This window comes from Myotis daubentonii, chromosome 1 (assembly GCF_963259705.1).
Source record: "Myotis daubentonii chromosome 1, mMyoDau2.1, whole genome shotgun sequence".
Classification (NCBI taxonomy): Eukaryota; Metazoa; Chordata; class Mammalia; order Chiroptera; family Vespertilionidae; genus Myotis; species Myotis daubentonii.
This window is the reverse complement of record NC_081840.1, coordinates 7,748,843-7,776,729: the sequence shown is the minus strand read 5'-3', so window position 1 is coordinate 7,776,729 and position 27,887 is coordinate 7,748,843. Positions and strand designations below refer to the sequence as shown.

Here is a 27,887-nt window from a genome sequence, read left to right as displayed (position 1 = left end):
TTTAGGAATGGAAAAGTTGAGAACAAAGCTGTGTTTTCTTGCTTTGGAAGTAAAAGCGTTGCCATTTACAGAAAATTGTTACTGTAGTAGGTAGGAGAAGTGAGTTTTTGGGCAAGAGTGGGATATGATGCAGTCACATTCAGACAGTGTTAAGTATATGCACATTGTTTTATATATATGTATATATATAGCTAAGTAAATTCACATTGTTAAGTATATATTGTTAAGTTATTCACATATATGTATACATACATATATATTCACATTGTTGTACAATCAATCTCTAGAACTTTTTCATCTTGCAGAACTGAAATTCTATACCCATTAAACAGTTACTCCCTGCTCCCCTTTCCCTTAGCCCCTGGAAACTACCATTCTATTTCCTCTCTCTAGGAGTTTGACTACTGTAAATACTGCATATAAAGGGAATCATACAGTATTTGTCCTTTTTGTAACTGGCTTACTGTAACATCTAAAAAGTTCATCCATGTTATAGCATGTGTCAGAATTTCCTTCCCTTTTCAAGGCAAAGTAATATGCCATTGTATGTACATACCACATTGTGTCTATCTGTTCATCTGTTGATGGATACTTGGCTTGCCATACCTACTTCTTTTTAACACATATTATGGCTATTTCTTATTCCTAAAATTTTGACTTCTCTAGACAATCAATATTTCTATTTTAAATGTTGATGCAAACCCCTTATTATTCCCTGCTAATTAAGTAGTTATTGAACAAAATGTGCCTGGGTTGGCATCTCTTGGTGAGTAGGGCACACTCACAGGGATTACAGCAGAGATGGAAAGCAGGCCTAAGAAGATTTAACAGTGTTTTTGATATTTTCCATATTATTTCAAGGGAATGAAAACATTTCACTAACACCTCATGTAAATTTCCAAGGAAATAAGCTCAAGCCTCCTGTGAGGCAGGTGCCTCTACCCCCAAGGGCTCAGCACAGGCTGGGCCGCAGCAGGCACGCAGCTGGTCTCTGTTGCAGAACCTGTTACATCCCCATGGCTGCTCATCTGGCTGCTTGTCCTGTTCATTCCAGGAGCCCACAGACAGCCTTGAGGACAGCCTCCTTTCTTCCAGACCCGAGTTTACCATAGGCCCTGAAGGTGAGGAGGAGGAGAATCCAGCCAGCAAGCGCGGGGAGAACCCTGGCAATCACACCGAGCCCACGGAACATGCTGGTAGGTGAACTCGGGCACACCCAAGTTTGCACAGGCCCAACGTTCAGAACCCTGGTTGCTTAGGTGACCATTGACTTGCACAAGTTCAGACTCGGCTTCCTTAATATAGACTTGTGCAAATGAATCATTTCCCCAGATTATGAAGGGAACAAATCCAGGATGTGTTTCTAGTGGATCGAGGTCACTGAGCATCTTTCTGGCAGCAGGAGCTTGTCATCGACAAAACCCCCCTGCTTTAGTGTGAAAAACACCACCTCCCTACTTATGGCGTATTGTGTTCTCTGTGCAGAAGTAGCCGTGAACCAAGGTGCGAGGCAGAGTGGAGGGTGCTGACGCTCTCCACAGCCGTCAGGGCATTTGGCCAGAGCAGAGCATGCTGGGACAGAGGCGATGGAATTTGGCTCCTGTGCCCTTAGAGTACAACCTGGACTCTGGACAGGCTCACACCTGAGCAATTTGTGCTCTAGGGCTGATTGGCTCGCTCAGAGCTGGGAGGGAGGATGGTCTGTTGCCAGTTGCTCAAAGGCTCAGTGCGGCTAGCTGGGGACAGCAGGATGGCAGAAAGGCCCGGAATCATACTCTAGCTCCACACATGCTGAAGGAGTTTCAGGAAATTAGGATGTAACCCCAGGTGCCTCTGGGAAAGCCTGGCTTTTGGTCTGCACTGTGGCATTCTGGGGATAAATCTAAGTAGTTTTTAATCTTCCTATTTCTACTATCCTTTCTATCATTCCCTCAGTCAACAGCAAATATTGTTATGTGACTATTGTGTGCGGTTCATCGTAGGTCCTGGGGTGTCACATTCAGACAAGGTAACAATATTATTACCGCAGCGTGCTTGGTTGGAACTGACTGCCTCTGCATGGACTGTATAAATGGTCAGTTGAGTATGGCTATCCTGGCTCACATTATTTAGAACCACTGACACTTAGAAATTGGAGGAACACCCGGGATGACCTACTTCACTGGTTTTCATCGTATACTTGGAGTTGCACAGGCTCTCTGTGTTTCCTTTGGGCCTTCCTTATGTGGGGTGGCTATTGGTAGGAAGATGTGGGTAACTGATAAAGACTCAGGCTGCCCACCCTGCTTCAACCTGACTGCACTGACTGGCTCCATTTCATATAGTGGAGTTCTAGGTAAGATGTTCTTTGAACAAAGTGTTCTGTAGAAAAGAAATCTGAAACTTGCTGATTCTTGTTCAGCCTTCTCACGTTACAGATGAGGAAAATACACTGCAGATGAATTGAACAACTTGCTATTTTCATGTAGCTTGTATTACTCATTTCCACTTTATGCTTATCATGCTGCCCAGACGGTAATGGAGAACTTGAATCATCCGAGGAGTTGAAATACAAACAAAATTAATGACCTCCGACTTCCCTCCCCCAATTGTGGGTGTCTCCGGGTGGGGGTCTGGGAGTTGCATACCTAAGTATTGTAACACTAGTTAGTGGCAGGGTGAAGGCTAGAACCTGGGTCTCCTGGTTTACTTAGAATTAATTATACTCGCTGAGACCCAGGCCCAGCCTGTGTTAATGTCTAAAAAAAGCAAAGATTTTACTTATGATCCAGTAACCTGTAATCTTTATATGCAAACATATTTTTCAAACCTAAGATAGCACACAAAATCAATTAGCTGCCACTTTTATTTATTTATATGTAACATTTTATCTGAACAATGCTTAAAATTAAGCCATTTATTTTTTATAAATGACTCTTTTCCTTGCTCAGTTGTTATAACCTCCGCTTGTTTAAACATTTGGTGTATTCGTCTTCTCCAAGCACGTATCCAGGCTCCCATCACAGCTTCCGGTCCACTGTCCTTCTTTTGCTCTCTGCTGTCTTGCAGGACGCGGTGATAAGTGGTCTCCTCTGGGAGGTCTCCGTTAATTTCCTCCCAAGACCAGCCTCCCCCGCTGCTCAGTGCCCCAGTCCTGCTCCTGCTTCGCGGCCTCCAGGCAGCGGTCTTGAGCTCCTCTGTCATAGAAGAGTCGGGTGCTCTGCCCCGTGTTCAGTGATCTCTCCCCGCTTTTAGGGGATGTCCTGTTTCTGCATTTTGTGGCCTGGTGCCTATTTCTTCTGGCAGTCAGATAGCTCTTCTATTAAAAATATTTTTAAAACTTTCACACTAGACAAAATAGAGTCGGGTGTGGATAGCAAGTATTTAGAATACATTAGGATGGGAGATCTCTAATAAACTATCCAGTATAGATGCCAAGAGGGTTTGACTTCTGTTGTTTCCGATCCTAGGAATTGCCAAAACTTACAACAGTGATTTGAAACCATTTTACACTAGTTTCTACATCTGGTTAACTTGTGAATTCTTTTTTTAATATATAATTTTTATTGTTGACAGTATTACAGATGTCTCCTGTTCCCCCGCCCCCACCCCTCCAGCCCCCTCCACCAGCCCTTTTGTGAATTCTTTTTCCTAACATGCCTCATGTAGAATGCCCGGCCACTCTTTACCGTAGAGGCAGAGATTTTAGAGATGCTGATAAGGAAATAAAGCCAGGAGTAGTTGTTCTGATTTGAATATATTCACCTTCTTTCAAAAGTTCCCTTTGTCCATGGGATTAAATCCTTCCTTAGGTGCTAATACAACTTGAATACCTCTCTTTAATACCTGCTTGTCTTCCTTTTAATTAGGAAAGCATACCTAGCCAGGCCTCAGGCCCCTCCAGGTAGCAGCAGAACTAGTGGCCCACAGGGGCACGGGGCTGGGCTAAGGTCGCCGCAGGGAGCCAGAGACATCTGAGTACAGGAGGACTAGGTGAAAAAAGGAAGCTGAGATCCTGATCTAGAAGGTTTCCTTCATGTGCATCATAGAAAGGACATATGCTAACTTAGAGAGCAAATGAAAACATTATACACTTTAAAAATGTACATCTTCTATATCTGCTTTTACTCCTCTTGACTTTATGATCTTGACCAGTTCGTGAACGGTGGGGGAAAGGAGGAGTTATGCTAACCTCTGTGTAATTATTTCCTCACAGCAGTAAAGAACGATACTGAAAGAAAGTTTAGCTACCAACAGCTTCCAGTAACGTTGAGACTAATATACACCATTTTCCAGGTACATTTTTTGAAATATTTGAATTTTTTGTTTGGTAGCATTGCTGTTTTAGATAATTCCGTAACCATGTGTTTTTTTTTGCATAGGAAATGGCTAAGTTTGAAGAGCCAGACATTCTTTTTAATATGCTCAATTGCCTGAAGATTCTCTGTCTACACGGAGAGTGTTTATACATTGCTAGAAAAGATCATCCTCAATTTTTAGCCTACATTCAGGATCATATGTTGATTGCAAGGTAGGTCTTCCTTGTTTTGTTTATATGTTAGGCTTTTTTGCTTATATGTAAGTCTTTAGAATAACACGTATCAATTTATTTGGATTATTTTTCTTAGCCAGGACAGCCTAATCATCTATGGGAACTACTTTTATTACTTTTATTTAGTTTGATTATTAAGGATGTCAATATGAGTAATAGTAATTTTCTTTGCTAAATACTATAGAAATAGAAAAGGCAAAATAAAGATTATGTGATGCCTTTCAGTTGTTAGATGGCTTAAGAATATAGTGTACCCCAGATGAACAAAATAAACTGATGAACAAAATAGATCCAGAGCCATGAAGCAGACTGATGAATTTCAGAGGGAAGACGCGGGTGGTGGGTGGGTGGGGAGAGGTTAACCAAAGAACTTATATGCATATATGCATAACCCATGGACACAGATAGTAGCGTGGTGAAGGCCTGGGGGTGGGCAGGTATGGGGTGGAGGGAGTCAATGGGGAAATAAAAGGGGACATCTGTAATACTTCCAACAATAAATATAAATTAAAGAAAAAGAATATAGTGTAACCTAGAAAAATGTCAACAGCTACTAAGTTAATATTTACCTAGTATAATTGAGCAAGGACTTAATTTCTTACTTGAAATAGAACTGCTAATAGACATTTAAAATCTCTCCACCTATTATCTGATAATGTATTCTTTTAAAGACTGCCCAGGCATTCTGAGAAAAACAAGAAAATATTGCCCTGGATTTACATAGTGGTTTTCTTCTTACAAACTTTAAAATAACTGTTACAATCTTCCTGGAAATAAGTTGGAAAAATATTATCCTCATTTTTATATATAAGGGAATGAAGTGATTACAAAAGGAAAAGGTTGGTTTAGATTAACTTGGTAACTAAGCCAAGTTGAGGCTCTATTTGTCATTATTCATTTTGTTCATTTATTCATGTATTCATTCAAAAATATTATTGAGGGCTTACAATATTCATTTTGGTAATTTGTAATCTAGTTTGGAAGAAGGTGAATAGTATGTGTACAGAACGTGACCACATAGTTTATTATTCAAATTGGTCTACTCTTGAGAGTGAAGAGGGGATGATTTTCATAATAACCTCAAAATAATAAATATATATAGTAGACTGAGATCTTGGATAAATGAAGACACATGGTCACCTATGTATATATGTTACTGTCAATCCCAGGGATGTGTGATGGGTGACTGTTTTGTGTAGTTATAGGTGGGAGAGGTCATTTTTGGATGATCAGAGAAGCCTCAGGAGTCGATACCATTTGGATAGGCATTGAGATAATGATAGAATTTTGAAAGGATCAGTGTAACAGATGAGACAAGCGGCGAATCCAGGCAGAAGCAGTGAAGGGACAGGGTCAGGAGTTGGGCAGAAGCTCTGCTCAATCCAGGAGAGTGGGGAGACGACGTGGGCTGACTTCTGTTGGGAAAGCCGCCTCTATTGGAGGTGTGGTTGGGACGAATGGATCATTGATGCCATGGCATCTCTGCCTTAGCCTTTGAGCTACCTAGCCCAGGTTTTACCCTCCAAAGCCCTGAGGGACAATGAAGGGATCTGGAGAAAGGACATGCTTCTGTTTTTCAAACAAAGCTGCTGTAGGGACCCGAGAAAGCAGTATGGGATTGGAAGAGTCCAGGGATTTTTGTCACTGAGATGGTTTTCTATTCGTGCCATATACGATTTGCTTCCTTCTACTGAAATGAAAGTTCCATGAGGGCAGAGATCATGCCCTCCCTTTCCTTTGCATTCTCCGTAGGGCCCGTTGTTGTAGAGAAGTATCATCGTCCTTAGCCTCACAATGGTAATAGTAGTGTAAGGTTTTTGAATACCTACTATGTGTCTAACATTTAATACAAGCAGCATTAGGAGGAAGTGGAAGTTCAGACAAGTTACATTTACACTTGGTTACACGTTTAATTAATGACAGGGTTCAGACTAGATCCATATTTTTCTGATTTCCACAATTCAGTTATAGCATATGGTATTTGAAAATTACTCCTTTTCATCCTATAAGTCTAGTACGTCTTCTGAGATACCAGCAACTTTAGTGACTTGTATTCTCCATAAATTGGAGATACTGTGCCGCTCCTCCCATCTTTTAGGGGTACATTATGAGTGTTTTAAAGTCACAAATAGTTTCAATTCTGGATTAACTCTGGAGCCAAAAGACAGCAAAATAAAACAACAAAAACAAACAAAAGGCATACTTTAAATAAATGAATAAAAGACTTGAAACTGCTTAGATATTACTAGAGGCCCAGTGCACAAAATTCTTGCACTGGTAGGGTCCCTAGCGGCTGCTGGCCGGGGCCTCCCTCCCTTTCCCAGGCCGGCCCCGCCCCCTGGTCAAACTCCCAGACAAACTCCCAGTTGAGGGGACAATTTGCATACTATGCTTTTATTATATAGGATTAGTAAAAATAGACCTTCAGAATTATTCTGGTAGAAATTGATAGGAACTTAGCTAAACTTGCTAAGGTACATCTTTGACCAGTAGTGGCCTGGTCTTAGGCAGGGCTGGCACTCACATGGTGTTACTAGGGATTTCTCTCTCCCTCTCTCTCCTTTTTTCTTTTTCTGTCTCCTCTCCCTTTCTCCCTTCCTCACCATCATTTAGCCTCTTTCCATCTGTATTGGCTGCTTCTCAGCTGGCTGTTCCTGTGAGAAGGAGAGAGATCCTTCTGTCCCAGAGTCTATAGCTGGACAAGGATTCCAGCATTCCCATACTTAGGTCATATGTCCATCCCTTGACTAATCACTCGATTTTCAGCATTGAAGCACTTTGATCAGCATGGGTTTTGTGTTCACTCTTACAATAGGAAAAGGGGTGGGTGGGTGGGGCTTGATTGACAGCTCTGCCAGTTGAAGAGGCTGTTCTTAATTGAAAGAGTTGCTCCTTGCTAGGATAATTCGAGGAAAAGGCTGCTGGGCAGGCAAAACCAACAAAACTTCCCCGATGTTCAGTATAAGAAAAAGAAATTAAAATCACTATCACTTCACCATCTTAACATAACTAATATCAATTTGTATATTATTTAACAGTCATTATTCATTTATTACTTGAATTTAAAATATACAATTAAAATTTTTTATGTTAAAATGTAATGTTAAGTGGTGTTTTTCTATGTTGTTCCATAAAAGTAATTACTTTAAAAAGACATGAACAGAACAGAGCATAGGAAAAGTTCATCAGAGGATCATAGTCTTGTGGATGAATGCAATTTCACTGAAAGCATTCTGACCATCTACAGGTTAACTATACTTCTTATCAATCAAGATAATAGTATTTTCTTTCTAAAAAGGTTATCATAACTGTAACCTCTTTGCTTCTTGGCTTCCAGCCTATGGAGAGTCATCAAATCCGACTTCTCCCAGTTATCTTCACTGGCGGTTCCTCTCCTGCTCCATGCGTTGTCACTTCCTCATGGTGCTGACATCTTCTGGACAATCATAAACGGCAACTTCAACAGCAAAGACTGGAAGATGAGGTTTGAAGCAGGTACCTCTGTGTTATAACAATTCTCTCTGGGTCACATTACAAACCAGATGTCCAGTCATGAGATCTCTTTCTGCCTTCCATTTTCCTTCCCTCTTTCTACAGGGCATTGTCCTGCTTGCCGGTATTCTTTGTTGTGTCTACCTAGCTGAGCTTTGTCAATAGTAATATTTTGCAGAGTGATCTTTAGGGAGGGTGGCCCTGTCCAGTTTGCCTAGGGTAGTCCCAGTTTATGCCTGTCCTCCAGGTATATTTATTAATTGTACATGTTTACTTTCACATGGGTCCTGGCTTAAATGGTCAACCTAATGGGTTACTTGCATCAGCATTACTGGGAGTGTTGGTTAAAAACACTGATTACAGGTGGAACCTCGGTCCTTCAACTTAATTAGTTCCAGAAGGTTGTTCGAGAAGCAATTTGTTTGACTATCGAATCATATTTTCCTCATTAGAAATAATGTAAATTGAATTAATCTGTTCCGGACCCCCAAAGGACTCCCTGTTTTAACCTTTCTTATATAAGTACATGTCGAATATACTGTTTAATCTACAAATAAACACTTCTTTTCTTAAATGTTTTGAGTTACCCTCTGCTATCCTTCAACAAATCACTTTGAGTACTCCGTTCAGGGGTGTCTCTTAGGAGGTCAATATGCAGCTCCTTCACTTTTTCACATATCATTGTCTCCGAAATGCTATCACTGGCTGGCTGTTTTTTGTTCATCCGAATCAACAACAATTTTTCTGCCTCTTCAATGGCCTGTGCTCATTGTTTTCTGAGCACTTTCACACCCTTAGCAACATCAGCACTCTTGATGGCCTCTTTATGTTTTTAAATTGTGCTAATCCATTTCGCCAGCAACAAAAGCAAAAAAAAAAAATATTCACAGCTCTGATTATGTTGTTTTTCTATTCAAAACATTTTAATGGGTTTTCAATGTCTAGAGAATAAAGTTCGGGCGCCTTAAATGGACATTCAAAACCTCCCATGGTCTGACTGCTCGCGTTTGTAGCCTCATTTCTCATCTTTCTTCACCTGACGTTGCACTTTCCTCATTGCTTCCTACTGCCCCTCACCCATATCTTGGCCAGTCTCTGTTCTTAGTCTGAAACCTTCTTCCCTTCTAGAACCCACTCAAATGCCATCTCCGTTTGAACCACCTTCAAAGGCCCCCATTGAGTTCCATTTCTCGGTTCCCTTGGTGGAAAGTTGTTTTTAATCCTCCAAGCTCCCATAGCATTTTATTTATACATCACTAACAGCATGTACAGCTTTTTATATTACATTTTGGTTATAGTTGTTCCTGTTTATCTCTTTTAGCCGACTTGACTTTGAAGTCAAGACCTGTGAATGATTCACATGTTAGTCTGCTTGGGCAGCCATGACAGAACACCATAGACTGGGTGGCTTAAACAACAGAGTTTATTTCTCACAGTTCTGGAGGCTGGGAGTCCAAAATCAAGGTGCCAGCCAATGCAGTTCCTTGGTGAGGGCTCTCTTCCTGGCTTGTAGATGGTCACCTTCTTCCTGTGTCTAGTTTTCCTTTTGATTTTTATAAGGACACAAATCCCATCATGGGGGCCCCACCCTCATGACCTCATCTAAACCTAATGACCTCCCAAGGTCCCAACTCCAAATGCCATCACATTGGGGGTTAGGGCTTCATGTGTAAATTTTTTTGGGGGGGGGGCACAATAATTCAGTCCCTAACAGTTCATTTTTCCATTTACTTCCATCTCCCCAACAAGTACCTAGGATGGTGTCTTTAAAATAAGTGAATTAGTGGATTTATTGAATAATTACTAAATGTGGGATTAATAAAAAGAGTATAAGGGCAAACTCCTGCTCTCAGAAGCTCTCAATTTAATTGATGGGACCAAATACAAACATGTAAAAGGTTAAGAAACTATAAAGGTGTAAATATAATTCAAGATCACAAAAGAAGATATGTCATACAGCTAAATATGAACACACAAACGCCATATCTAAATGAATAGTATTTAAAAAATATATATTCTTATTCATTTCAGAGAGGAAGGGGGAGAGGAAAGAGAGAGATAGAAACGTCAATGATGAGAAGGAATCATTGATCGGCTGTCTCCTGCACGCCCCCTACTGGGGATCAAGCCTACAACCCAGGCATGTGCCCTTGACTGGAATAGAACCCAGGACCCTTCAGTCTGCAGGCAGATGCTCTATCCGCTGAGCCAAACCAGCCAGGGCAATGAATAGTATTTTTGCAGGAGTTTATGGTATGGAAAGACCACTCTAGGAAGTCAGAGTGGACTTCACAGAACATGTAGAATTTAAACAGCAGATTCTTTTAAGGATGGTAGAATATCCATTAGCAGAGAAGAATAGAAAGAATATTCTAGGCTGCTAGAATAGCTTAAGCAAAATACTGAACCATCTCTATTTGCATGAAACTGTGTTGCTTCACTACCTTCTATGGCTTTTTATCAAGCTCTGTTTTAAGAGTAGCTGGAATCAGTTAACATAGACTTGCAGAATAATTAGAAATCTATCAAGTAGGGTGCATCTATTTTATGGAAGACGTATGCTGTACAGCCCCGGGAAGACTGGTTGTCACTTCACATCATGACACGCTAAGAGTGGAGTGGAGGGTCCAGAATCTAGAGCCAGGACTGGCGGGTACCTCTCACCTCCCTGTGGAACCTCTGTGGAATGGACAAAGAAATGAGCATGGAGGCATTTTGAATAGTTTGAAACACAGCTGGAAGTTAAACAATGGGAAAGACCATTAAAAAAAAAGAGAGAGAGAGACAACCCAGAACTGAATCAAGGCTGCCTGACAAAAATACTGCACTGAGTAGAAGTGGCCTGTGCTGCACGAATCACTCAAAAGGAGGCACTAGACGTTCCTCTCGGTATTTAAAACCAGTGTCTGGGGGCCCCGAGTTACCCTATCTCTGTGGGTTCAGACTACCTAAATACATGTCATTTTTTGTCCTCTGCCTTTTACATTTCAGTGGAAAAGGTGGCTGTAATTTGTAGATTTCTGGATATTCACTCAGTGACCAAAAACCACCTGCTGAAGTACTCGCTGGCACACGCTTTCTGCTGCTTCCTGGCGGCTGTGGAGGACGTCAACCCCGCAGTGGCTACCAGGGCCGGGCTCCTGCTGGACACCATAAAGAGGCCGGCGTTGCAGGTGACGTCCCTCCGTGTGTGTAGCCTGCTCCGCAGACGGCTTTCTGCTCTGCTCCACTGAACCCTGAGTTATGTGTCACATAAACACAGTTACTGCTGCTGCTGCTGGTGGAAATTTTTAAGTTGGGAAAACCATCTCAGAATCACATCGTATTAACAGACCTCTTATTTTTATATGTTGATACTTTCTTTTCAGTCTTTGTCTATGTGCTGAATCACTTCTGACAGATGGAATTATTGTATAACTTTTTTTGTGGCAGATTATTAAATTAAGTTTGTTTATACCATTTCACTGGTTTCTGGGCTAAAAGTCCTTTTAATTGAGGCTAGTTTCTAAGAGAAATCAGGTAAATTATAAATCAAGGCAAACCATGAGAAGGTAAATATGCTACCAAAATGCAATGCTACAAATTAAAGCCAAAGTAACATGAATTATAAGACCTGGAGAGAATTGAATATTTACCTTATTTGGCTCCTGTATTTTTTAAAATTTATTTATTTTTAAAATATGTTTTTATTGATTTCAGAAGAAGGGAGAGGGAGAAAGAGATGGAAACATCAATGATGAGAGAGAATCATTGATTGACTGCCTCCGGCACACCCACTACTGGGGACCGAGCCCACAACCCAGGCATGTGCCCTGATTGGGAAGCCAACTGTGACCTCCTGGTTTATAGGGTGATGCTCAACCACTGAACCACACTGGCCAGCTGGCACATGTATTTTATAGTTGAAGAAACCAAGTCTCAGAGAGATAATGTCACTTATCAAAGGACACAGAGTGAATTTTGGGAGAACCAAAACTAGAACCTCCAAAGTCCGGATCTTCTGTTTTTCCCCATTGCCACCTGCTTTATCATTATTTCATTATTATTAAAGTTAATAATGGCAAGAGCTAACATTTATCAAATAGGCACTGTGTTTTCAGGGCAGTGTATTAAAAGTGTCCGATCCTGCATTATTTCAGTGAATCCCCACAATCACCTTTAGTATGTTCCCATTTTACAGATAGAGAAGCTGAGGGTTAGCTAGGTTAAGTAATTTCAGAGTCACACGGCTGGTAAGTGGTAGAGAAGACTCAGGTCTGACTCATAATAAAGTCATATTCTTAACTGTGTGTGTGTGTATGTACACTGCCTCCCAATCAGTGGAAGGGTTCTTGTAAAAAAGACTCAGAAGAAAGGGCAATGGTACAGGATCTGAAATATTCTAGGGTTGTGCTGCCTATGGATGCTCACCCTTCCTTGTAAAAACTTCCAGTTGTTTTCTGGATAGTCCTTCTCTGTTGGTCTTAATAAGACTAGGTGGTTGTATGTCTTATCGCTGCTCAGGGGTGGAACATAGGAGGCACTCATTAGATGAGAGTTGGATGAATAGGATGAATTGCAGTTTTTTTAAAAAGGGAATCCTAGACTTATATACAGGAGAAATAGATGCTCAACCCATTATATCTTTGATTTTTAAAAACTCTCTGTTTTACTCACATTCCAAGAAGATGACTTATGTTCTTTTAGAATCATTAAAAGAATTCTAAAATCTGAATTTCTTTTAGAAATTTTAATTCTAAATTTTAGAATTTAACATTGAAAGGAAATTTAAAGACCACCTTTTTGTGTATTCTAAAATGTGCCTTTGGAACCATGCTTCTCTGATAGAAACTACAGACATTAAGAAAAAGAAACATTGGTTTGAGGATATTTGGGTAAAAAAAAAATAGTAACATGCATTTAGTTCAGATTTCTAAGTCAAAATTTAAGGGCTATTCTACAATTAGGAGAAGCTTCTCTTTTGTATTTTTTCTACCAAAACTTGCAGCAAGAAAGCTTTCAATTGGCTCATTCTACATTATAAATACAGATTGAGGAGTTTGCCTTGTTCCACTGACTTTGCTTAGTGTATTTGCTTTGAAGCAACTTAGATGTTTACATCTGACTTTGCTTTCCCCCTCCTTTTCCCAGGGTCTGTGTGTTTGTCTCGACTTCCAGTTTGACACTGTGGTTAAAGATCGACCCACAATATTGAGCAAGCTTTTGCTCTTGCATTTTCTCAAGCAAGATATTCCTGCTTTGAGCTGGGAGTTCTTTGTCAACAGATTTGAGACACTTTCTTTGGAAGCTCAGCTGCATTTGGATTGTAACAAAGAGTTTCCTTTTCCTACAAGTAAGCAAAAGGAAGAACTTGCTGTATAGAGTCGAGGTTCCTATGCTTGTGCTTGCTAGATAAGCAGAAGATACTATGCGCGTAGTTTGATTTCCCATTATGGAGGATGCCTTGACTTCGTGTACTTCATCTCTCAAATGTTTGTTGAATACCTACTGTAATCATCCTCAGATTAACCATTTTCTGGCATTCCGAAATCCCAATTTTTCTAGTTCCTTTTGGGGACTTGTGAGAAACAATTGTGACTGTGTGTTCCTTATATGCTATTCAATCATTATGATTGTAATGCTTGTGAGCAAGTTTGTAAGAGATACTTGCACCTTGCAAATCCACTCTCTCATGCTTCTTAGTCAGGTACCTACAGCTCTGACTAGAGGGGGAAAAGACTTTGGTCAGTCAGCTAGTTATCCGGTGATAACAAAATCAGATAATTTAATCTTATTTAGACGATAGTCATGAAAGGCAATAGTCAAGATTTGTCATATAAGCTTTCCTGAAGAGAGAAAGGTGAATGAGTCATCTATCCATGAAAGATGGTTTGTAATACTGAAAAATATACACAGATGAATGGTTTGAAGCTAGTTGCGTAACAGGAGTTAAGGAAAACGATAACCTCTAATTCCTTTTGCAAAGCTATCACTGCTGTAAGGACCAATGTCACCAACCTCAGCGACACCGCGCTGTGGAAGATCAAGAGGGCTCGCTTTGCAAGGAACCGCCAGAAGAGCGTGCGTTCCCTGAGGGACAGCGTGAAAGGGCCCGCCGAGTCCAAGAGGGCGCTCTCCCTCCCCGAGACCCTAACCTCCAAAATCCGTTGAGTATCTTCTTTCATCCTTCCTTTAAATCTGTTTAACGTCTTTCTCAGGCTGACTTGTCTTGTTGAATGTGCATAGAGAGTAGCGAATTTAGCAAACAGCTTGGTCATCAGGTCTGGCCTTTGGATTCCCTAGAGGGTCGCCCCAGGGGTGTTAGTGCCCTGGGTGGCTTTTCCCAGTTTTGGGGTGAAGCAAAGCCTTGATCTAACAGTAGATTATTCGGTAGGTTGTTTTGAAATGTGGAAGGCAGCAAACCCATTGACGCTTGGCATGAAAGAAGCATCTGCTCCTAAGAGCTCACATGTGAAGCTTGCACCAGCCTGGATGAGAGATTCCTGAGAAGACTTTGACGTTGTCATTGAATGCATGGTAGAGGCAGCCAAACAAGCTTCCAGACAAACAAATAGTAATGGTTGCTTTTGCAAAGACAAATTAGGCCAAGAAGTTGAATTTTTGCCCAACTTAAACAAGCTTCATTGCCAACTTAAAAAAAAAAAAGACCATATATACTTGTTTTCTAAAGGTCTTTCTTTATATTGTATTTTTAAAGAGAACAAAATTTCTCTTAAATTACCAAATCACTAGATGAACTCTAATGATTAGCAATAGCTCATGAATGGGAAATAATTAAAAATTCATAAGTAAATCATCATATTAGTGAATGGATATGTGTAAATACATTGCTAACTTGTAAAATTTATGAAATGACTTAATTTTTAACTGCTGTGAAGTTAATAAAAGAACCCCATAAAATGTATTTCTTATCCTGTTAGAAGCTGAAAAGTTTGCTTTTTCATTGGCAATTATTAGAAGACAGCCTTATTGTAACATGACCATTTTAAATCATAAATATGATTTGATTTTATTTATTGCATTTTCCTCCATTTTTCGACAAGCTAAGGATATGTAGTGTTTTGAACTTTGGAAGAATCAATAACAGCGCTGTAAGCAATCAATAATCTAGGTGTTCAGAGAGCAAAGATAATAACAGGTGCCCATTTCAGAATATCCTGTGCTAATGTGAGGCCCCAGATGAAACTGAATCAGATCCTAAAATCCAATACCTCAATCAAATAAATTACAATTTCTATAAGAACGTCCCAGGTCTTTTAGAATCTAACTGATCAGTTTGGGATATACAGTTTACTTATTGTTATTTCTTGTTAATTGATTCACGTGACAATTCTGAAGGTTAAGAATTAAAGTAACATTGCAGGATGTTCTTCAGATTCAAATGAAACCACAAAACTTTCATGTTATAAACATCTACTATGTGATGCTAATTACAAATAGGAAAACTAAACTTGCCCCTACTATCCAATGCAGTTAGCCCTAAGTATATTTTCTAGGCTCAAGTTGTTTTTAATGCTTATTTAAATAGAGTTGTTGTTGATTTTTAAGCTGTGAGGTTGACCAGGCAAGAGCAGTCTGCTCCAGCTCTCGGTGGGACACCCGAACAGATGCCAGGTGGGTACTTCTGACTTGAAGGGCTGTGTGCAACTGTCTCTCACAGGTGGACAAAGGAAAGAGTGCGGTGTAACTGGACCACAGTGACATAGTTAGGCTTGGCAAGCTCCAAGGTCTTCCCCAGGCGCTCAAGCGTTTGGGCCCCTGACATAGCAATTCCTTTTATATTAGCAGATGGCTTTTGATGCTGGTAACTTTTGGTCCAGTAAGAAGCATCTTGTTACCTGAGTACGCACTGTTCCTCAGAGAGCCAGTATGACTAGAACCATACCTAGTACTTATATTTGTATGTGTATTTACACATAGAAATATTATGTTCATATATATCTGCTATCGGAAAAAACATACATTTCATTCGCATTTTGAAAGGTTCTACATTTGAACCACCATCATTCTCCCATCCCCTTAGTCATTCCTGATTCTTTGCAGCTCTACATGCCTTTCTGTCTCAGAGAAAGAGTTTCCATTGTTTGGCGCATCATGGGATCATATCCAGCTTGGCACAGTGTAACTGTCATTTGATGTTCCTGAATTATCCTAAGGGCTGAAGACAAGACTATTACAGACTGAATGTTATTCACACAAATAGTCCCATAACCTGTTGGGAAAACTGTGGAGGTTCTGAGTACCTGCTCATTTGTCAGAAACAAGCTTGGTAACTACCAGCTATGTATCATGCTAACAAAGATTTTGTTTTTCTATTATTATTTTCTAAGAATAGTTTTAAGGTGAAGTTTTCAGAATGGCCTCAGAAGGAAAATTTCAAGTAGGGAGACTTTAAAGACTGTGTGTTTGTTATGCGTTATAAAAATGACTCTAGAAAGAGAGACAGTGAGGGATGGGGGAGGAGCACAAGATTATGATTGCAGATGGTAGATGTTGGCCAGAGTGTATTTTCTCTTTTAAAATTGATGAGAAAAAAGGGATAGAAAAATACTTGGCAGAGTCTCTTACCTTATTTTGTGCATCGCTTGTGCCTCACCTGTGCTGAGGTGGAAGAAAGATAAAATAAGAACATCTGATTCTGACTTCACGGCAAATGTGAAATCCATCCAGGTCCCCTTCAGTTAGGTCTTTTTGAGAATGGTCTTATGCAGTTTCACAAACTATCTTTATTCGACCCACACTTTTATTTTGTCATAAGGCTGAATTGAAAAGCTAGTCTGTAATTATTATCACCCATTATAATAATCCAACCTCTCACATCTCTTTGGGAAAATGTGTGTATATGTTTCTTAAAGTGAAGAAAAGCTTCAAGCATCTAATTGTCCCATCCAAAGTGACAAGATGGAACAGGGGCAAATAAAAGCATTGTTCATATTAAGCATAAATATCATTTTCGTGACACTACCATAAGCAAAACTTCTTTAGACTTGGAAACGTATAAATTGCTTATAAGACGATTTCAAACTAGATTTTCAGTTTTGTATTATTATTCACCGGACACTGAATGTTTTAACCTGGAAGCAAAGACATACCATGACAGTCAGAAGACTACAGGATGGTTTAAGATAATAACTAAATGGAAATCGAAGAACTTGCTATTGAATATACTTTTGTTTGGTGCAGATAATGAGCTCCTCTGTGCAAGACCTTGTATTGATCAGGCCTGAAGTAAAGGCTGAACTTTTTGTCACCGGATTTATAATTTATGGCTCTCTGATATGAACATGCACAGCAAATTTGCAATGGAAATACACTTGTATAGAAGGTATACTCTGCAAGGCTAGCGAAGAGCTGCATTCCTCCATGACATTTATGAGTCAAATCAAAGGACTTGTGCAAAGGACTTGTGCAAATATAAAAAATTCATAGAATTCTATAGCTGAAATATTAGAAGTAGGCTAATATTCTCATTTTACAGAAGAGGAAACTGAGGTTCCCAGAGAAGAGTAAGTGCCACAGGTTTGTTGGTAACAAACAGATCTGGGTCGTAAGCCCAGATGTCTTGATCTCCCTTGCAAGGCATGTGTGGTAAATGCTAGTAGGAGCTCTACACCTTTGTTTAATCCCAATCGATGAAATATACACTTTTACCTGCTAATCTGAAATTGGTTTAATCCTAATTAGATATAAGCTGTATTTTCACTAATGCTGTGAGAACCAGCATTCTTTGTCTTTGATGATTCAGAACATCTGATGAATGTTAATGTCGAATACAAATTTCACCAATGCTGAACATGATGCGTAATGCTGAACAAACAATAACCACTCCATGTAATCACATGGGATTTAATTATATCTTGTTCCTTATCTCCTGGAATGAATAATTAAACAGTAGTAGGTAAATAATATTTCATATATGTATAGTGCTTCTATCTATGAAGTGTTTTTATGCAAATCATCTAATTTTGATTTTAAAACTATGGCTATATGTAAAGTATTATTTTTTTCACTTTACATATGGACAGGAACACAGGTCCTAAGAATTAAGAAATTCTGCTTAGGTGGTTTGCTGAAGATCACATATAACTAGTTAGGGATAGAACTGATACTTGAGTCCAAGAGACTTGATTTGCTTTCTTTCCACTATAGCCTCCTCCTGAGGAATTGGTTTTAGGACATTCCTACCGTTTGGGATGACATGAGCATACCAGTCTAGTTACAGAGCTGACCTGGGCATTCAGGTCTGCTACAGTGAGTATCCAGTAAGCCATGAGCATCCAGACCAGAGGATCTTTCCGGTTAGAACCTACAGATTGGTCTAGAGCTATCCTAATCCCTACAGGGACATGGATGCTCTACTCCAGCCCGTAGAGAAATCCTGAGATCTCTTGGTCTGAATTTGTATCAGTAAGAGGAGGTGCCCAATGCTAGGTACCCAATGCTTGGTAACATTGATGAAATTTGTATTGACCTTTCCTGCTTCCCTCTTAGGTTCCAGCCTGGACTTCCAAATTGCTTCTCTTTTGGGCTCTCCCTCTTTTTTCCTAGAAAGATGGTTTACAGTTCACATTTTCACCAACTTCAAAATACCTATTGATTATTTTGATCCAATAAATCAAAGAGTACAGTTATTTTTCGTAGGAATGCCCTTGTTTGAAATGATGGTTTTGGGAAATGACAGTTTCCCAAATGATAGGATGTGGGGTAGGAAGAGGCAAAGGCAGGGATGGGGAGCATATGAGGATGCAGAGTTAGTCACCAGCCTCAACTTTACAGCCTCTGTGGCCAGGTGCACATGAATGAAGCTTTAAGTTGAGTTAATGAGCTAGGGAGACCAGTGAGGCAGTGTGGCCAGACCTACTGAAATAATACAACCTCATTTATAGGGCATAACCCTTGGTTTCTCTCGACTGAATGCAGAGGAAGCTCGTGGAAGGGGTCCTTTCTTCCTCTACTTGTCACATTGGTTTGACAGTGGTGGCTGTGAGTTGACTTATACAGAGGAATGTTCCCTAGCTGTTTCCAAACATTCCTTGCTGATTGGAAACTTCATCAGTTTTTCTCCTATAGAGAAGACAAGATCTGAAATATTTATTTGAATTCAGTATACATAGACATTTATGAATAATAAGCATCTACTCTAAGTCAGACACTGCCCCATATTCTCTGGAGGTTATAAAAATGGATAAAGCATAGCACTTGCCTTCAAGGAGTCTTTGCTCTTATAGGGGAAATAAGTCAAGTGAATGAATAAAAAGTTCTGCCTTGCATAATAGCTATTTGTCCCAGGAGAGTTAAGAAATGCTATAGGAAACTTCTGTTCATTCTTCCCTTCCACCCTCCCCTCTTCCCTCCTTTCTTGTCCTTGGACATTTTGAGTTTAGGGATCACATCCAGTTGCTGAGAGGAAGGTGGGCACAGGTAATAAGAATGGCTTCTGGGGACCAGATCCAGAGGGTTAAATTGGGGATGGGGTGGAGGACCACTCCACAAGGTGAAGAGAGAACGTGAGCAAAGGCAAAGGTGGGAAATGTTGGTGAATTCTGAGATCCGTGAGTAGCCCAGGTTGTAAGGATGCTGAACATTTGGGGTGGATGGAGTGATAGGAGAAAAGCAGGTCCTGGTCTTGCCTGGCCCCAAATTGTTTGAATAAATAAAATTGTACTATTTTATACTGAATTGGAGTTTCGATCGGTTGTACCACTCTGGACAGAGTCCATGTTCAAGTTATGGTAGAATAGCTCTCTCTACCTTGTGATTATAAAGGTGCCTACCTTTTCCTTTACAGAAGTGATCAAATCTCTTAACACAATAAATCTCTATAGTTAAAACAGATACAGGAATTTTATGGAATAGAATTCAAAAGTGTTTTAATGGTCACACCTTAGAGAAAATATTATAGGCATTTATTTTAAAAATGGAAATTTTGTAACCTTTTAGATAACTAATTGCTGTCTTGAACAATAAAGAAAATGTCAACTTTTCTAAGCTCATTTTTCTTATGGATTTGATTAAGGTAACTCCTCTTAGTGAAGAGTGTACCAACCACAAGCTTACAGTGTTGTAAAGAAAGAGCACAGACTTGGCAAAGCTCACAACCAGAGGGGAAATGATTGGAATGCAAAGAGGGTCTCCCCCCACTTTATGCAATAGGTCCCATTAGCTAGTCCTTTTTACAGTAAATGTCATGGTTTGTTAAGGAGCATTCATTCCTAGCTATTCAGAAACAGCAAAGTAAAATCAGCCAACTTAAAGCACGATAGATCAACGAAGATGAATCTAATATGAGGACAGGGCATTTGTGAAATAATGCTTACTCATTAGGAAAATGCGATTTGACAGGAAAAGTTAAGGTTGCATACTTTATCTGTAATAGTGTCAGCAGTAAAAATAAAGAAAAGTAAATAAAATGAATGTCTTCTTGCAGCGAGAAGAATTTTGACATATTTAAAGGTGAAGTCTGATGGTTTATTTCCTAGACCCAAACTGGGATAGAATGAAATGGGGAGCTGATGTCCTGGTTGGGCCTAGTCTGGGGTCCCCTTTCTTTTGTATTGAGGTCTCTAGATTCTCAGGGTCATAAAACGAAAGTGCAGCTCCTTCTCCAACCCTCCTGAGTTCCACTTTTAACTTTGGGATTTTGGAGTCCAGCCACTCTGGACTTGAGGTGGTTGAGCAGGACTGAGTGATTCGTGCTGTCTGAAATCTTGCCCCCAGAGCTAAAAGGAATTGAGGAATGAAGCTATACTGTAACAGCCATCACTTGCTGCTATGATAACATTGAATCCTGCAGGGAACCTAGATTTTCACACTTGTCAGATTCTTGGCCCAAGCTTGCCCAGAGCAATAACCTTCTTCTAGTTGTAAAGTAATACTCTAGAGGGAAAAAAAAATCAAGATTAAATGTTTTTCAATGTTGAAAAAATAGTTTTCTAAACTTTTTCTATTTTGCTTTATGAGGATTTGCATAGGTATTGTTTTTAGTTTGATCTTCTATTCAAACATTTAATTATAATATACAGGGATGCTTCACATTTTTGGGCTCTTGGTGAAATAGGATGATTTTTTTTAATGATGGCTGATGCATGGCTAGTAAATAATGATAATATTAACAATTGAAAATTTATTATTCACTCTTCATGTGAAACACCATCGTAAAGAAATTCTTATGTTTTGTTTGAATAATTTTTGGTAAAATTTCTCTAAAGTACATTGCACATATTTTTCCCTTCATGGACCGACTCTATGAGATAGAACATGTTAATGTCCTAGGGTCATATTAAAATATGTCAGATGCTTTCCCTTATGTTAGAGGCTCTTTGACTTATATGATTTCTCTGCCTCTTCATACATTGTAAACTATCCCTTCTCAGTGTGTCACTTTTGAACAGACCAGCATTCTTCTGATCATCTGGGGAAAACTAGACAACCTAGTTGTTACCTTATGTGTAGTTCTAACCTAGTCATGCCTGAACTTGACATTACTTTCATGCCCCTGCTGAAGAGAAAAGGGTTTGGGCTTGAGGCAGTTGATTTCCACAGTCTCCAGAAATGTTTCATCGATCTCACTTCTCTTGGCTGTGTCTTGGAAGACTGAGATTTTGCCGAATTGGTTAAGTTAATGGGTATAAATCACCTAGTTTTTTTGTTGTTGTTATTTCCTTAATACCATCATCATAAAATAAACATGGTCAAGCTTTGGTTTATAATGATTTGTAACCAAAGCTTGTCATCATTTAGCAGAACTGTTCCTTGCAGGATGCGGGTGTGCCTACCTAACCCACCAGGCTAAAATGGCTTCCAATTTAGCAATTCTGATGCAACTTGTCAAAGGAAGGACAAGAATAGCCCCTACAGAGAAACATGGAAAAACAAATCTCACTTTTCCTTCCCCCAAAGTCCTAAACGAAACCAGATCAGAAGAGGCAGAAAAACAAAGAAGACAGAGTCTAATTTCTGACTCTGAAAAATAACAGAGAAAGTCAATGTCAGGGAGCTGCTCATCATAATTTTTTGTGGGGTTAAGAATAAGTCAAGGGCAAAGGTATTCTCTTTTTCTTTCCATGTGAACTTTCAGCTCACCTTCATGTGACACCCCCCCCCCCCCGCGCTTTTAAAAAAGTGTCATGCTTCTTTCTGTCTGTGGCCCTCCCTCCCTTCCTGTATGTTTCTCATTACATTCAGCAGGGCTTATAATTTGTTATTTAATTTTTACTAAATTATTGAGAGACTACACATTGCTAATATCTCAGGATTTGAAAAAGAAAACTTTTTCCCCCACCAGCTGATTTATGAACATAACTGAATTGAGATAATAATTTAAACAAAATAACCCAGTGGATGTCTTTGTGCTCAGTGGGTTTTAGAATATTATTATTATTATTGGTTATTCTTACATGCTGATTTTACAAATGGAAGGGGAACTTCTCTTTATCACTGAGGATAAAACTTTGCCATTAGATGAAGTTTATTTGGGTGTTTGTCTTACTGTTTGAAGAGAAGTTAGCGTTGTAATGCCCACTTTTATTTCAAATTCCTTTATTATTCCCCAATTACTTGGTTGTAGATGGACACACTAACTTCTACCCTTGGACTAATGCTTTGCTTAGTAGGCCATCTTGTGCCTTTAAGTTTTTCCAAAAAATAAAAATATTTAATGGCAGAAGAATGTGCTTTATACATTAAGGGAGGTTTTAGTGTAAAGTTCTGGGTGGAGGAGCCACCCTCTGATGGCCTTTCTTGTACTGACAGGACAACAATCCCCTGAGAATGACAACACCATCAAGGACCTGCTCCCAGAAGACGCTGGGATCGACCACCAGACAGTGCACCAGCTGATTACAGTGCTCATGAAGTTCATGGCCAAGGATGAGAGCAGCGCAGAGTCCGACATCAGCAGTGCCAAGGCCTTCAACACGGTCAAGCGGCACCTGTACGTCTTACTCGGCTATGACCAGCAGGAAGGTTGCTTTATGATTGCACCTCAAAAAATGCGCCTGTCAACTTGCTTTAATGCGTTTATTGCAGGAATTGCCCAAGTAAGTGTAATAACAGCTTTTGGAAGTCATACCATTGGACTTTCAGGAGAAACAAGTAATTAAATCCATGTAGCCAACATTAGTTGAGTGTAAAAGTTTGTACAAATTACTTTCTTAAGAGTCTGCGAGGGGAATATACAGATGAGTAAGATTCAGCCACCTAATGTCATAAAGGGAGTTTGGGATTTTGGTGGGGGAGGTAGTATAAAATATATATAACATAAATTTACCATTTTAGCCATTTTTAAGTGTACAATTCTATGTCATTAAGTACATTCACTTAAGTTATGTAACTACCACCACTATCCATCTCCAGAACTTTTCCATCATTCTGACCTAAAACTCTACCCAGTGAACAATAAGGCAGTGTGGGATCTTTATTTGTGGGTGCTTTTTTTTCTTTTCCTTTTAAAATTATCAAATTTATTGGGGTGACACTGGTCAACAAAATTATATAGGTTTCAGGTGTACAATTCTATAATACATCATCTGTGTAATTGTATTGTGTGTTCACCACCCCAAGTCAAGTCTCCTTCCATCACCATTTATCCCCCCTTTACCCTCTTATACCTCCTCCAACCCCCTTTCCCTCTGATAATCATCATACTTCTTTTTCTTTTTAAAAAATCCTTTTCCTTTTTGGCTTCAAGTGGAGGGTTGAATTAATCATACAACTTACTTCATGTCACATCACCATTATTGGCTATTCCATGTTTGCTATTTCTAACTGCTGTACCGCGTGCCATGGTGTCCATCTGCCATGCTTTAACTATCCATTCCCCCATGACGGACACTCATATGGCTCCCAGCTCCTTCCTACCCCAGACCGCTCAGCAATGGACATCCTTGTACATGCACCTTCTCCACTAATGCGGGAATTCCTTTGAGATATGATCCAAGAGCAGAATTAAGGGATTGTGGGGTATCTTGTGTGCCTAATTAGACCAGTGCTACAAATATGACTCTCCAGAATGACTGCACAGTCTTGCAAAGGGTATAGGACTTGGGGAATAATGGACATGAATTTCAGCTCTGCCACTGTTACTAACTCTATGGCCTTAGGCATCTTCTGCTTGTTTGCCCATTGGTAACAGACTTTCTTTTGAAAGATTAGAGACAACATATTGCAAAGCACCTTGCTCAGTGCCTGTCTCATGCTAGGAACTCAGTGACGGTAGCTGTTATCAATGAGCTCAAATAGATTGTAAAATAATGAACACAGATAAGCAGAGTGGGAGCAGTAGGTATGTAGTTGTCTGTTGCTGATGCTGATAATTAGATGGACCACCACTAACTCAGCTGTCTGTGTTGAAGGAGAGTGCACCATTTCAGCCACCAAGCTCTCCCTTCTCTTTTCCCTCCTTTCTTCCCTCCCCTGCTTTTCCCTTTCTAAATCCATGTTATACATATTCATTTTAGAAATATAACCAATAAGGTAAAATACAAATCCCAATAAAACCCATGACAAATAACTAACATTTTGGTATTATCACTGGCTCCAAATTTACACACATATATATCATATACATACATACATATATGTGTATATGTTTATATACGTATGTATATACATGCACATTTTAATAACAATAAGATCATGTTATACATATTAATATATGTATGTCTATCCTTTAAAAATATGTTTTTATTGATTTTAGAGAAGAAGGGAAAGGGAGAGAGAGAGAGAGAAAGAGAGAGAAACACTGATGTGAAAGAGAAACATCAATCGGCTGCCTCTTGCATGCCTCCCCTACTGGGGATCGAGCCCACATGTGCCCTGACCCAGACCCAGAATTGAACTGGTAGCCTCCCAGTGCATAACACGATGCTCTACCAACTTAGCCACACTGGCCAGGGCTGTATGTGTAACCTTTCGAAACGTAAAATATATTACAGAGTTCATATAATGTAAATAAGTTTGTATCATATCCTATTAATGTCTACATAGTAGTCTGCTGTCATAAAAACAATCTTTTATTAACTAGTCCCATAATGTTGGAGATGTAGGTTTGTGTTCAGCTGGGGCTGGCTATAATGCTGACTATTTTTATGCATACATCTTGGAACACTTCTCTGATTATTTCCTTAGGATATATTTAATTGCTGTGCTAGAGGCTATGTGCTTTTTTTTACTTCTGAATACATGTTGTTAAATTGCTCTCTTGAAAGGTTGTATTAAGTAATATACTGTTTCCAGAAAGGTAATATACTGTGTCTGAGAATGTCCATTTCTCCACATGATTTCCCATACGAGGTGTTTTGATTGATTCTAAGTTTTATTCCACTTAATAGTTTAATAAGACATTTTAATAGATAAAATTTTATTTTAATAGATAAATTAAATAGATTATGAGACAATTGAGTAGATTAAAACTATTTTAATAGGCGAGGTTTTAAAAAAATTTCCTGTGAGGTTGGACTTTCCTCCTTTATGCGTAGTGGCCATCACTATTAATATTTTGTGAGATGCCTGTTAAATATTTTGCCTGTGTTCGATGGTTCAAATTTTTCCTTTTGGCTTGTAAGTGTTCTTTATAGTTTTCCTTCAGTTATTAATTTCTTTCCTATTTCAGGTTATGGACTATAACATTAATTTGGGAAAACACCTTCTCCCCTTGGTGGTTCAGGTGCTCAAATACTGCTCTTGTCCTCAACTACGGCATTATTTCCAACAGCCCCCTCGCTGTTCCCTCTGGTCCCTAAAGCCTCACATCCGGCAGATGTGGTTGAAAGCCTTGCTTGTCATCCTGTACAAGGTGAATTGCTGTAGTTACTTCTTTTTTGGGTGGAATGATTCTCTTAGTGAGGAGAACACTTAAGAGACCTATGTTGAAAATGTTGTAGGACAATCATTTGACCTTCAGAAGAAGAATTGTCATGTACAATTAGTGCTGAGAAGCAAAGAGCTATTGGAATGGAACTAGAAATGGAGGCCATGTCAGTGTCTTCTCTTGAAAATGTTTAAAATAAAAAAAGATGAATTGTAGGACTTCGATCAACCACCTCTATTTCTGACGAGAATCTCCTATTTTATCTAATTAATATATATTCATTTTTATGTCAGAAAACAAGGAAAGTATTTGAAATTGTATTCATAGACCAGATGTTTATGGCAAATAATTTTGTGAAAAGGAATTGTAACTGGGAGCTGGCATGCATTGCCGTCTGTGGTTCGGTGCAAGAGGCAGGGAATAAGGGCATGCATGATAAGGATTTATGTTTTTGCCTATTTATATTTTTCTTTTTACCGCCCCCCCCCCCCCAAATGCTGAGGAAACTATCTAGCAAGATCAAGTGGAAAACTTAACCCTTCGCAATAACCATGTATATATTTCTCCCTTTGTTTTGTTGTGCAGTATCCATATCGGGACTGTGACATCAGCAAGGTCCTGCTGCACCTGATTCACATAACAGTCAATACACTCAATGCACAGTATCATAGCTGCAAGCCCCATGCCACGGCAGGCCCTTTGTACAGTGACAACAGCAACATAAGCAGATACAGCGAGAAAGAAAAAGGTACTTCACGCGTCTCAATTCTATCCTAAACCGAGTTTGAATATGTAAAACATCCTGGACAGCGTTTCTCTTAGGAGGTAGAAAGGGCCCTCAGGTGCCATTCTGGAGTCAAAAAATCACTTACTGCTTCATTAATTTTCCAACTCTCCCATGAATGTTGCTGCCTTAATTTTTAAAATGAAAGAGAAATAATTAATGTGCTTCTGAAATCTGTTTCATAAGAAATAGTGTTTGGTAAAGATTGTCTGCTGATTGGTTAGAGACCTCTATGGGCCTTTTCCTGCGTGACGGAAACACCTTGCTTTGGGCTGTGAGGTCATTCTTGGTCGGCGCTTGGTAGAGGCATGTAATCTTGTCGCTCTCCCGTTTGCTCCTGAACTTTGTGATCACAGATTTGAGTGGAGTCTGCATTTGCTGACATGCTTTTGGTAGCCGCCTTATTCAGTAAGAATTGATTTAAGGCAACTGGAATGAAATACTTTTGCTGCATAGGTTTACATTATCTCCGATATTGACTTTTCATATTGATAGCTTTTCCACAAAGGAGTAGAATAAAACTCTAGAGTAAAATTATAGCCTGAAGAACCAAGGTGTTTATCTTTAGTGCATGTCACGGGGTGACTAGACTTGTAAAAGGTGACATCATCTAATCCCATCCTGGGAGAAAGCCAAGTGTCCCACGACCCTTTGGTGTGTTATCGAGTGGTGTTAATGGAGTCTGACTTGGTTGACGGCTCTGAAAATATCCCACTAGGATGGGTTGGAGCCAGCATTCCATTATTGGTTTATTGCTGCAAGGTCTGAGTCTAGGTTGGCTACAGATGGATCTCAGAGTCCTAAGTTATTTAGCTCTGGTATCAATCAGACCCTTTCTGAAGACTATCTTATCTACCAGTTTAGGTCCTAGTTTCTGGGAAATTGGGTAGATCCAGTTACACTAGGGATGTCCTCAATGTGTGCTCAGTGTTTGGACCAGTCCGAGGTGACCCTTTCTAGATGGGAGATGCCATCCTGAAGCCTTTCTTCTCGATTATTCAGTATAATTGAGAATTATTTCGCAGCTATATAATGGCAATTGCATAACTCTTTCCTCAAAAACCTGCATTTTAAAAGGAGTATGTTTTTATAAAGGAAATAAAAAAATAAAACAGGTCACTGTTGCCTCTTCTCAAGACACAGGAGTTTGATTGGCTTTCTCATCTTTGTGGAAGTTCACTGGTAGTTTTGTACCCATTTTAATGGTTAACATTTATTTTTTTTATTTGACAAAAAGGATCACTATTCTTGGTTTATCTAACATCTACTGC

At 39.5% G+C, this 27,887-nt stretch overlaps 1 protein-coding gene across 4 annotated transcripts in view; it reads left to right on the top strand.

The window, feature by feature from the left end:
• UNC79 (unc-79 homolog, NALCN channel complex subunit) overlaps positions 1-27,887 on the top strand; it is a 226,932-nt gene that overhangs the window by 124,249 nt on the left and 74,796 nt on the right. For 2 of the 4 annotated variants that reach the window (XM_059687243.1, XM_059687224.1), the window contains exons 20-30: positions 1,055-1,196; positions 4,196-4,275; positions 4,362-4,510; positions 7,869-8,026; positions 11,015-11,196; positions 13,154-13,355; positions 13,989-14,168; positions 15,572-15,637; positions 22,775-23,061; positions 25,635-25,817; positions 26,418-26,580. In XM_059687243.1, coding sequence (XP_059543226.1) covers positions 1,055-1,196; positions 4,196-4,275; positions 4,362-4,510; positions 7,869-8,026; positions 11,015-11,196; positions 13,154-13,355; positions 13,989-14,168; positions 15,572-15,637; positions 22,775-23,061; positions 25,635-25,817; positions 26,418-26,580 — 1,792 coding nt within the window. The remainder of the gene's footprint in view (positions 1-1,054; positions 1,197-4,195; positions 4,276-4,361; positions 4,511-7,868; positions 8,027-11,014; positions 11,197-13,153; positions 13,356-13,988; positions 14,169-15,571; positions 15,638-22,774; positions 23,062-25,634; positions 25,818-26,417; positions 26,581-27,887) is intronic. The other 2 variants (XM_059687253.1, XM_059687233.1) reach the window with 1 other exon arrangement.